The 12,306-nt window shown below is 40.5% G+C and overlaps 1 protein-coding gene and 1 long non-coding RNA gene across 5 annotated transcripts in view; one reads left to right on the forward strand and one right to left on the reverse strand.

Moving 5' to 3' along the window:
* Nucleotides 1-2,931, reverse strand: part of AMMECR1 (AMMECR nuclear protein 1) — a 107,042-nt gene extending 104,111 nt beyond the window's left edge. The window contains exon 1 of one of the 4 annotated variants that reach the window (XR_014259025.1): nt 2,377-2,930. Coding sequence is in view for 3 of the 4 variants with exons in the window: in XM_082447694.1 (XP_082303820.1) it covers nt 2,377-2,849 (473 nt within the window). In the remaining variant the exon portion in view is untranslated. Of the gene's footprint in view, nt 1-2,376 lie in introns of all 4 variants that reach the window. The other 3 variants (XM_082447694.1, XM_082447693.1, XM_082447695.1) reach the window with 3 other exon arrangements.
* Nucleotides 2,932-3,131: 200 nt separating this feature from the next.
* The window catches only part of LOC309653271, a 29,939-nt gene continuing 20,764 nt past the window's right edge, over nt 3,132-12,306 (forward strand). Inside the window, exon 1 of the long non-coding RNA XR_014259057.1 lies at nt 3,132-3,217. This is a non-coding gene — a long non-coding RNA (uncharacterized lncRNA). The remainder of the gene's footprint in view (nt 3,218-12,306) is intronic.

A 12,306-nucleotide genomic window follows, 5' to 3' on the forward strand; every position in this document is an offset into this window, starting at 1 on the left:
GCTTTTAAGAAACTTTCCTGAATTTTTCCACCGTCCACCTCAAAAATGACTTTAAGATAAATGAAAATAAGATGCAGTCCTCTTTCCACTTAAGTGAACTTTCCTTCTCCCCTTGGTCATGTTCAGCGGCTCTTCTAAATTCGTTGTTTGGTAGAAGACATGACACAGCCAAGGCCTGCTAAATAATAGTTATTATTCTTCCACCATCATTTCAACATATCCACAGTGGTCAAAAGGGTGTCTTATTTTTTCTGTTTAATTCCATGAAAAAGAAATCCAGTGGGTGGACTATTAGAGGAGAATCAATACCTAAATACGTGTGCAAAGTAGCCACTGTTAAATGACATTTTCAAAAGCATTTTCTGTATGAGCTGGTCAAGCTCACTTTCCTTTTAAAATTCTTGTTACAGTCATTCAGTTAACCCAAACTCACTTTAAAATGTGTGAAAATAGCACCTCCTGAAAGTGTGTTCGCATATGCTTTGGAGCAATGGAGCGTGAATAGTAAAACAGCCTTTGCCAAACTCATATAACTAAACAGGAGTGAATTTTTGCAGTCCCATGACTTTGCTGAGCCAACCTATGTATCACCCCCGGACTGGCTTTAATACATCATAGACATCCAAGAGAAGACAGAAAAGTCACAAATAAGTGACTCAACCTAATAAATATTTCATAGATTTTTTTTAAACATGGCAGTCTTTTTCAAAACGAATTCTACTTCTTAACCAAAAACTAAATTGGCTAAGTACAGGTGTGGGTTTAGGATTTAAGCTTTTAGAATTAAAACTATGAAACTTATCAAGATATTTAATTTATTTGACAAAGTATCAGTCTCTATGCTCTTTCATGCATTTCTTATGAACCAATGCCCAAAGAGGAACCAAGTCTGAAAGAAAAAGCACAGACCACAGAAGAGTGGCAAAAATACAAAATTAAATACATTTCAAGCATCAAAGCCAAAGAAAACAAACGAAGCAAATTTATAATTTCCAGGACATTTTGTTGTAATTTCCACTTTACATATTAATTGAATATTTTTAGTCTAGGCAGAAGTGTTTATACGTATCCAGTCGCAGTCTAATCCCCTAATCTCACAAAATGAAAAGAAGCAGTTTAAAAAGAACATCAATTCAGGTATTTATGATATGGGGACAAGGGGCACTTGTCTTAGCTAGAAAAAGGGCTGATGCTTTTCAGTATAAGTTTCACTGAAATTTTTCTCTATTATTTTTCCTGTTGATGCTAAGTACTCATAATAAAAACAATCACCCTCTTTGTCATTCTGCCCTTCCTTGGGCTTTACATTCTGTCTAGCGTTTAACTCAAAAAGTCAGTTTACACTCAGTTTACACATTAAAAAAACAACATATGCCCCATCTCCCACACATCCAAGCGGACAGGGACCAGAATTAACCTGGCTTTTAGCTGTAACAGTGTTATTTTAAATAATCTCAACCACACACTTGAAGGATAAAATAACTAAAAGGACAAAACCGAAGGAAACCGTAAAAATTCCTACACACTTACTGTTCAACTATTTCTCGAACTGTCGAGCCTAACATGGGTTTCTTAAAAGTGAAATCGACACAAAAGCGAAGGTACGCTTAATGTACAAACTGACAGTGGCTCTATGGGGACAGCTCTCTTTGAATGAGCTATTACCCAGACGGTGAAATGAAAAAAAAAAAAAAAAAAAAAAGTCTCACTCTTTAAATGTGAGAGAGCCGGCGGTGCGCTTCACTAGAAACACATTTTAATGGGTATGTTCGGATAAAAATAGGTACTAAGGGAAAATGTGCTTTGAAGGAAACCTCCTCCCTCTCCAGGACACAAGGAAACCCGAAAGAAAAAGATGGGTAAACTTCATTGGCTCCGGAGCTAAGTTCCATCACTAGCAGAACAGAAGTTGGATAGGTGCTATTTTTCACGCTGCAATGGAAGAGTAACTCTCCATGTGCAAGGTACGCGGGGCGGGAATACCGGCGGGGCTTTCACAGGGGGTCAAGGAAACCCAAGCCAGGAGAAGTCAACATCGTGAGGGAACCAGACCTCCCAAACCCGGGCGAATGAGACGCAGGGTGGCGAAGGAGAGGAGAGGGTCAAAACTCCTCGAAGTTACCTCAAAGAGAAAGTGAACACCTCTGGGAACCAGCGCGCCATCTCTCGCGGCAGCACCCCGCTCCAAGTGTGAGGCGCTTGCCTCTGAGGGCAGAAAGCGCGGGGTGCCCTTACTCAGAGCGAGCGGCTCCGGGGACCCGGGGCAGCGAGAGGGGCAGGGGCAACGGCCGGCGGGGAGGCTGACTCGTACTTTACCTCAACTCTGAGCCCCATCCCGAGCGCAAGGGAGAGGGCGGCGGTGGGCACGGTACTCACTAGGGCTCGTTGGTGAACCGGGGGGTCCGGGGCTGCTGGTATCCGTACAGGTGACAGTAGAGCACATCGAAGCAAAAGCAGCACATCTCCGCTGACACCACCATCTTCCGGGAGCCGGGCGATGAGGACGAGGCGGCGGACGACAAGGAGGGCGAGGGTGAGGTGGCGGCGGCCGGGGGAGAAAGTAGGGTGCCCACTCCGCAGCTCGGAGGGGGCGACAGGGAGATTCCCCCGCCGCCGCCGCCGCAGCCCTGAGGGGGAGAGAGGGTACAGCCGCTGCCGCTACCTCCTCCGGCTAGACCTCCTAGCCCGTTGAGCCGCGTACCGGCGCCTCCTAGTCCCAGCTCCCCGGCTCGGCACTGGCTCTCTCCGCTGCAGTGGGAGGAGGAGGAGGCGCCACCACCGCCACCAGAGCCAGAGGGGGGCGAACTGGACAGTTTCTGCTTCTTCACCCCGCAGCAACCCGCCGCCATCTTGGAACACTCTCCCCCACGCAGCGCTTCCGACCCATAAGTGAGGCGAGCTGGCGGCGGGGGCGAGCACGCTGCGGCCCCGGACGCCGGGGGCGCGCCTGGGGCTCGCGGGCCACGCGCGCGCGCGCCGCTACCTGACCCGGACGCCCGGCCACGCGGCCAGCCCTCGCGCGCCCCCGCCCCGGCGCGCGCCCCGCGCTTTCGCGGCTCGGCACCTCGCGCCTGTCCCGCCGGCCTCGCGCCTCCTCCTCCGAGCCGAGCCTCAGCCTCCCGCCCCGCGGCTCTCAGAGGATGAAAGACGCGAAGCCCAGTAGGAAGGAAGGAGAAGGAAAGAAGAAGAAAGCGGAGAGTGGGAGCAAAGGGAAGAGGTGGGCACGCCCCGGGTCAGAGGAGGGAAAGGGAAACTAGTGGGAGGGGAGGGGGGGGGAAAGAAGAAAGTCCGAAGTAAGTGTCCAAGTCTCAAAGCCCAGCTCGATGACGGACGCTGCACATAGTGTTAGTGACACTTGAGCTGAGTTACGTGGAACCTGAGCCACCGGCCTCAAATACGCTGGGTTCTGAACTGCCAGAGTGTGAGCAAGCAGGTGCTCAGAGCTCCACACCTGAGATCGCCCCTCTAAAGTCTGTACAAATCAGTCGGGGAAATGGCCACACTGCAGTGGCTCAATCTGAGCACGCACCAGAAGTTTTCCAAGATTATGGTAAAAGAGCAATACTCTTTCCATTCTTTATCAACGAATACTGCAGCCCGATTGAATCTATATATCCTCTGTTTGTTCCTCAACTTCCCCTCCTAGCCCCGTGAAGACGTTTAAAAGCAAAACATAAAGTCCTAACCAACACCTCACTGGTTCACAGATGTTAATTGTGCTCTGGAACTTGTGGCGGTGGGTAATTGGGAGAAGGGGCTGGCTTGGGAACAAAACAAATTAGAAATATATCTGTAGTCAGCATAGATCTTACAGGTAAATAGGGCAGGTAGTATACTTAGTCACAAGTGGAAAGATTTTGTTTAGGTATATAATTAGAGAGTCGTTAGTATTCATTTTAAAAATTTCTCAAAGAATGCTTGGATGGATGAGGTAGATGATTGAGTCAGTCCCATTCTGGGCACCCGAGACAATCATCAAATGTAAAAATTCATAGAAATGAACCTGATAGAAACAAAGTGTAAGTTTTTTGGCATCGTGTCCACGCCATGCGAAAACATCTAGACAAAGTGAGGTATCTACCTGCATACTTGGAGGCATCAGAGGATTGATCAGATTTGTCAACTTGGAGCTAAAATGTGTGGGATCTTGCAAATAGGTGAGGGCTGTTCATTCCACTTGGGGGAAAAATAAGTTTATTCATTCAACAAATATTGAGCCTCTGTGCCACAGTATGTGCATGACACTGTACTTATGTTAAAACCCAGGAAGTACGCTTCCCACTCTCAAAGAGTTTATGAATTAAGTCAGATCTGTGTACCTAATCAGATAAATAGCTACTATTTATTGAGCACTTTTTGGGTTCTGAGTACCATGCCTCATCTTACCCCATAACCCTTCAAATAATATGTTATGTCATTTGATCCTCACAGTAACCCTCTGAAGTTGCTCATTTACAGATGAGGAAATTGAACCTCAGTAGTAACTTGCCCAACATCACATACCTAGAAAGTGATGGAGTCAGGATTTGAACGCAGGCATGTCTGACTCCAAAAACCATGCCGTTGTGCTACACTGCCTCTCAATACCAGTGTATGATAGAAAGCTAGAGATGGATGAAAGATGGTGACATTAAGCTACAGTAGGTGGAACGGAGGTTAAATAAAAATAAGAACTTAGTTTTTATGGAAAGATTGAGAAACACTGAAATATGTTACCAAGGAAAGATGAAGACTCTCCTTAAAGAGAGATTTTATGAAATAGACAGATCAATTGTCTAGGATGGTTAGATACAACCTGAAGACAAAAGAGATGGTTTAACTAGTTTGTGATATGTGATCACATCGTCTCAAACCTCAGCATCCCTGTTAGAACTATCGTCCTGTTTGAGGCAAAATAACAACTTATTGTCAACCACTAGTGTAGTTTTGAAAAATGCATTAATTTGTTTGTCTGTGTTGCAGAAGAGAAAGCATATTGGTTTTTTAAAAATGCTCCACAACAACCGGTACACTGTTAGGGTGTTTTGTTTTGTTTTGTTTTGTACTTTATCCTTAACTCTCAGAGCCTACCTTTTAATTTGTTTGAAACTAGGTCAAATACAATATCAGACAATAGGTACCAATTTATTCACCACTCCACTAAGAAGTGGTCACTTCTAGTAGTAGAAAAGCAGTGCCATTTAATGACATCACACAACAGTTTAGCACAGGAAGCAAAGTAGGATACCATGGATGGCTGCTTCTGCTAGGGGAATTCAGGAAAGCAGAATGTAATCTCCCGATTTAGAATTTGGCCAGTAGACAAGAGTCTAACGCCCCTACTCTTGTGAAAATAGCAAGGAATCTTTAATAAGCACCAGTAGTCATGTCCTTAGTTCTGCATTTCATCTAAAAGACAAAACACTATCATGGCTATAGTACCAGGCTAGGGGACTGAAGCAATGGGAAACCCTAAGACAAGGACATCCCAGTTGAATTACAAAAATAGCTTTTCCCCCAAGGATTTAAAATTCCAATTACAAACCTCACAAGCATAAAGGAAATAGACAAACCCAAACATGATCATTGCAGAAAAGACATCATTATTTGACCACTAAGCATTACTATCTGAAGTACTTTGTTGAATTGGCTGGCTAAAAGGGGGGAAAACACTCTAACTTTTTTGTCTGTGCTAACTTCTCCTGAGCCTGGCTCGTCTCCCATACTAACCTTGAGCCTCAAGATGCTTTGCAAATCCCTTGGCAAGCAGTGGTGGTGGTAGTAATGCCTCCTTTTAGCCTTTGAGGAAATACCTCTCCTGGTCTTGTTCTCTTGCAAAGTCACCACCATAGAAATAAACATATTTCATTCAAACATAAATAAAATCCACAGATCAAATTCTGTGGGAAAAAAACTTTTTTTACATCTCAGCAAAGTGCACACTGGATGGGGAAACTGACCTTGCTCAGGATTCTCTTGACTTAAAGTGTAAAGGTCAAAGTATGATAAAGCAAATGTGTTTCTACCCGCTGCTGATACTGGAGTGATAATATCCTCCAGAGGAAACGTTAAGGTGCCTTCTGCTTTTTGTAACTGACTGTCAAGCTGGGAGCTAAAGATCCCACGTTTCTTTTAAATAAAAAAAGTAAATAGGCCATAGTCTCTTTGTCGACAAAGCACATTCAAACTGTAAGCATTTCTGCTTCTGCATCTGCCTCTAAATTGCCGTTAAGTAACTCTTGTCAAATGTTTTGTTATACAACTGTGAAAAGCTAACGCACATTATTTACTATGTGGTAAGACTGGGAATTGAATTAAACCCAATAGATCCTGATTATTTTATCATTACCTCAATTTATTCTCATGCTTACAATATAGTTATTTTTCATTTCAGAAAAAGAGAATAATTGTAATTCGATGAGTAGTGAACACTTTTATGTTGCAAAATTATTTTCTTAGGTTTCTGGCAGTGTGGGTGAGAAGAGGAACGTTCACATAGTTCAATGAAAAAAACTTCCATTTATGCCCAAACAAGTGTTATTTTTATCCTCTGTCATCAAACTTTCTCAACTGTCATCCTTGAACAACTGCAGAATGTAATATTATTAGCTACCACTTTGATCTAACCTTGTACACATATGACACATGGTTGTGGTGGCGGAGGTGGTGATCAGTTCCCTTTTATACTTGAATGAATATGTGAATAAATACTGAAATTCTTTAGCTACTTTTCAATTCAAATGGATAAATCAGCTTTTGTTTTCTTGATTACAAATCAGCTCCTGCCCTCCTGAAACCTGTTTTTAATGAACACATTAATGAGACGAAGGACCATGGTCTACTTTTGACTGTTTTCTAAATAGTTGTTTCATTTATATCTTCTATTGTCAACTGGAATGCAAGCTAATTGAATGTTGTTTTGCTACCTATTTCCTTGAGACAAAGTTATACGAACTCTTTAACAAGATTTAGGTATGCGAATATCTATACTGAATGTGGAAGTATTAACAAAGCTAGCTAACCGTGGATTGGAAAGGAAAGCTTTTTAGGGAGAAGATGATCAAAGCGAGTGTTATCTTGGGCAGTTAGGGGAGTTGTGAGCAACCAAAACGCGAAGGTGTCTACTATAGTTTGGAGAATCTTTACTTGACTATTTCCCTCTTTTCTCTTTTCTTTAAAGACTTCATCTACTATCCTCTATGCATTTAATGGGGTGAGAAAATGTATATACCGCAAGTGTGCCCCACCTCCACATTTAATTATGAACATATAGTTGTTTTCCTATAACTAATCTCATCCTGTTCTGGAGCACCTATTCCAGTTGCCTGGAGGCGCAGGTTGGGCACAGGTTGGACAGATTAAGCTTGTCAATTAGAATATAGAAATGTGTTCTGAATTAAAAGTCTCTTTTGTGCAAGCATTTGATTTACACTTCAAACACACTCATGGCAGTGAGTGAGTCCCATAATCTCTGCTGGATCCTAGCTGAAGTTTAGCTCATTTTGCCTCACCCTACTCACTTTTTAAATGTCCATAATTTATGGCTTATTCTCTCACTATGCGCAATGCACAATGACTGGGTCAGGAAGCACATCTATCTCTCTCCTTACATACTACTGCCCAGGATTCCTACCTCAGCTCCCAGTGGTCTGCTAGCCCTCTAAACTTCAGCCATATCCTCCATCCAGCCCCTGACTTTAGGGCTGTTCACTCATGCCACAGCAACTGCCTGGCAAATATGCTGCCTCTTAATTCTCAGCTGCCTTCTGCATCCTCCACAGGTCCCCACAAGGAATTCTGGATTTCTTCCATGCCACTTGACAGGCTTCTCTCTAACTAACCCTCCATGCTGCCATTTCTACTGCAGATGCTTCATGGTGGCTTATGGCTTTTCTAAGGGGCTTGAAATTTCCCATGCTACACCCTGCTCTATGAGTCCCCCAAACACCTCTGATTCTTTCTTTCTTTTTTTATTTTGAGATATAATTCACAAAGCATGCAATCCACCCATTTAAATTCAATGGTTTTTCGTATATTCATGGAGCTGTGTGATCAGCAACATAATTTTGGAACACTTTCATAATCCCAAAAAGAAGCTCCATACCCATTAGCAGTCACTCTCCATTCCCTCCCATCGACCTGCCCACCCCCCAGCCCCTGGCAACCAATAACCTACCTTTTGTTTCTATAGATTTGCCTATTCTGGACATTTCATGTAAATGGAATCATACAATACTTGCCCTTTTGTGTCTGCCTTATTTCACTTAGCATCATGTTTTCAAGGTTTCTCCATGTTGTAGCATCTATCAGTACTTCATTCTTCTTTCTTCATTCTTCTGGCAGACTAATATTCCATTATATGGCTATACCACAGTTTATCCATTCATCAATTGATCGGCATTTGGGTTGTTTCCACTTTTTGGTTATCATGAATAATGCTGCAATGAACATTCATGTACAAGTTTTTATGTGGATGTGTGTTTTCATTTCTTTTGGGTATATACCTAGTGATGGAATTATATGCTATATGTAATGAGTTATATGGTAACTCCATATTTAACCTTTTGAGGAACTGCCAGACTGTTTTTCAAACTAGCTGCACCATTTTCAAACTCCATCTGCAGTGTATGAGGGTTCCAATTTTTCCACATTCTTCCCAACACTTGTTTTTATCTTTAAAAGAAGTATTATTGTAGCCATCCTAATGGATGTGACATAGTATTTCATTGTAGTTTTGATTTACATTTCTCTAATGACTAACGTGCTTATCACCTATTTGTATATCTTTTTTGGAGAAATGTTTATTCAAATCCTTTGCCCATTTTTAAACTGAGTTATTTGTCTTCTTATGATTAGGTTGTAAGAATTCTTTATATATTCATGATACCAGGATATATCATTTTCAAACATTTTCCTCCATTCTGTGGGTTGTCTTTTCACTTTTTAAATGGTGTCCAATTTACTTGTTGCTTGTACTTTTGATATTATATCTAAGAAACCATTGCCAAATACAAGGTCATGAAGATTTACATCTGTGTTTACTTTTAAGAGTTTCACAGTTTTAGCTCTTACAGTTCATCTTTGATCCATTATGAGTTAATTTTTGGACACAGTGTGAGGAAGGGGTCCAAGTTAATTCTTTTGCATATGGATATCCAGTCATCCCAGCCAATATTTGTTGAAAACACTCTTTGTTCCCCATTGAAATGTCTTGGCACTCTTGTCAAGAACCAATCAAAAATAACATAGGGGTTTATTTCTGGACCTTCGGTTCTATTCCATTGAACTATATGTCTGCCCTTGGGTCAGCACTACACTGTCTTGATTACTGTAGCTTTGTAGCAAGTTTTGAAAATGGGAAGTGTGAATCCTCTAAATATGTTCTTCTTTTTCAAGATTATTTTGGCTCTTGTGGGATGCTTGCATTTCCATATTAGTTTCATGATCATCTTATCAATTTCTGAAAAGAAGCTGGTTGGGATTTTGATAGGGGTTGCATTGAATGTAGATCGCTTTGAGGTGTATTGACATCTTAACAATATTTAGTTTTCCAATCCATGAACGTGGGATTTCTCTCCATTTATTAAGGTCTACTTTAATTTCCTTCAACAATGTTTTGTAGTTTTCAGAGTATATGTTGCACTTCTATTGTTAAATTTATTTCTAAGTATTTTATTCTTTTTGAAGTTATTGTAGATGGAATTGTTTTATTAATTTCAGTTTGGGGATTGTACATTACATAGAAACATAACTGATTTTTATATATTGATCTTGTCTCCTATAACCCAGCTGAAATGTTTATTAGTTCTAATAATTTTTATTGGATTTCTTAGTATTTTCTATATACAAGATCATGTTATCTGCAAATAGATGTTTTTACTTCTTCCTTTCCAATCTAGATGCCTTTTATTTCTTTTTCTTGTCTAATTGCTTTGGCTAAAATCTCCAGTACAATGTTGAATAAAACTGGCAAGAGAAGACACCCCTGTCTTGTTCCTGATCTTAGGGGGAAAGCTTTCAGTCTTTCACCATTAAGTATGATGTTAGCTGTGGGTTTTTCATAGATGCCCTTTATTACGTTGAGGAAGTTCCCTCCTATTTCTAGTTTGTTGAATTTTTTTTATCATGAAAGGTTGGATTTTGTCAAATGCTTTTTCTGTATCTAATGAAAGAATCATGTGCTTTTTGTCCTTTATGCTGTTGATATGGTGTATTACATTAATTGATTTTTGGATGTTAAACCAACCTTCCAATCCTGGGATGAATCCTATTTGGTCATGGTGTATAATCCTTTTTTATATGTTGCTGGATCAATTTGCTTGTATTTTGTAGGGATTTTTGCATCTATATTTATAAGAAGTATTGGTCTGAGTTTTCATGTGATGTCTTTGTCTGGTTTTTATATCAGGATAATACTGGCCTCATAGGATGAGTTGGGAAGTTTTCTTCCTCTTCTATATTTTGGGTGAGTTTGAAAAGAATTGGTATTAATTCTTTAAAAGTGTGGTCAAACTCGCCAGTGAAGAAGCCATCTGGTTCTGGCTTTTCTTTGTTGGGAGATTCTTTTTTAATTACTGACTCAATCTTGTTACTTGTTATAGGCCTATTAAGATTTTCAGTTTCTTTTTGAATTAGTTTTTTTTTTTTACTTTTTTTTTTGTCTTTTTGAATTAGTTTTGGTAGTTTGTGCATTTCTAGGAATTTGTCCATTTCATCTAGGTTATCTAATTTGTTGGCATACAACTGTTTACGGTATTCTTTTCTAATCCTTTTTATTGTCCCTGTAGGGTCTATAGTAATGTCCCCTCTTTCATATCTGATTTTAGTAATTTCAGTCTTCTCCCTTTTTTCTCTCTTGGACAGTCTAACTGAAGGCTTGTCAATTTTGCTGTTCTTTTCAAACCAATTTTTGTTTCATTAATTTCCTCTATTGTTTTTCCATTCTCCATTTCATGTATCTCTGTTGTAATCTTTACTATTTCCTTCCCTATGTTTGCCTTGGGTTTACTTTACCCTTTGTTCTAGTTTCTTTTTTTCTTGGCCGCACCATGCAGCATGTGGGATCTCAGTTCCCCTTCCAGGGATTGAACCCGTGCCCCCCACAGTGGAAACACAGAGTCTTAACCACTGGACCACCGGGGAAGTCCCTGTTCTAGTTTCTTAAGGTGAGAGGTTAAGGTATTGATTTGAGATATTTCTGCTTTTTAAATAAAGGTCTTACAGCTATCAATTTCCCTCTAAGTGCTGCTTTAGCTGCATCCCATAAGCTTTGGTGTGTTGTAGTTTTGCTTTTGTTCATCTCAAATTATTTTCTAATTTCTCTTGTGATTTTTTTCTTTGACACATCAGTTATTTAGGAGGGTTTTATTTAATTTCCACATATTTGTGAATTTCCCAAATCTCTGCTATTTAGTTCTAATTTTATTCCTTTGAAGGTAGAGAATATACCTTGTATGATTTCAATCATTTTAAATGTTTTGAAGCTTGTTTTGTGGCCTAGCATATAGTCTATCCTGGAGAATATTCCACATGCACTTGAGAATATTATGTATTCTACTGTTATTAGGTGGAATGCTCTATGGATGTATGTTAGGTTTAGTTGGTGTATAGTGTTGTCCAAGTCTTCTATTTACTTATTAAGGAGCAAGAGTGGCTCACATATAGCCATAATAAGGTTTTTGGGCTTTTATTCAAAGAGCCAAATGGGAAGCCATTGAAGGGTTCAATAAGATCAATTTTGCTGCTATGTGAAGAACTGTACTAGAGGAGAACAGAGAGGAGGAAGCAAGACTAGGCAGGAAACTTCCATAATCCAGGGTGGGCCTGGACCTAGGTGGTAGCAGTTATGATGAAATAAGGTGAGATATTCTACATAAATTTTGGAGTCAGAGTTAACAAGACTTACTGTTAGATATGTTGTTGAGGTAAGGAAAAAGAAGGAATTAAGGATGATGCCTAGATTTCTTCTTTAAGTAACTGAATAAGTGGTGGTGACATACTGAGATGGAGAAGATAGGAACAGGAGCTGTTTGGGAGAAATAGCAAGAGTTCTTGACGTAATAAGTTTAAGGTATCTGCCAGGTATCCAAATGGAGATGTCAAGTAGATAGTCAAATATGCATGTTAGGAACTCAGAGTAGAGTCTTGAAATAAACTTGAGAGTTATCAGCATGTAGATGGTATTTGAAGCCATGATCTGGATGAGATAGCATGGAGAAGGAATACAGTGGCCCTCTGTATCCATGGGTTTTGCATCCACAGATTCAACCAACCACAGATTTTGATCCTCAACTGGTTGAATCTGCAGATGTGAAACCTGCTGATAAG

The sequence above is a fragment of the Balaenoptera physalus genome, assembly GCF_965194825.1.
Source record: "Balaenoptera physalus genome assembly, chromosome: X".
Classification (NCBI taxonomy): domain Eukaryota; kingdom Metazoa; phylum Chordata; class Mammalia; order Artiodactyla; family Balaenopteridae; genus Balaenoptera; species Balaenoptera physalus.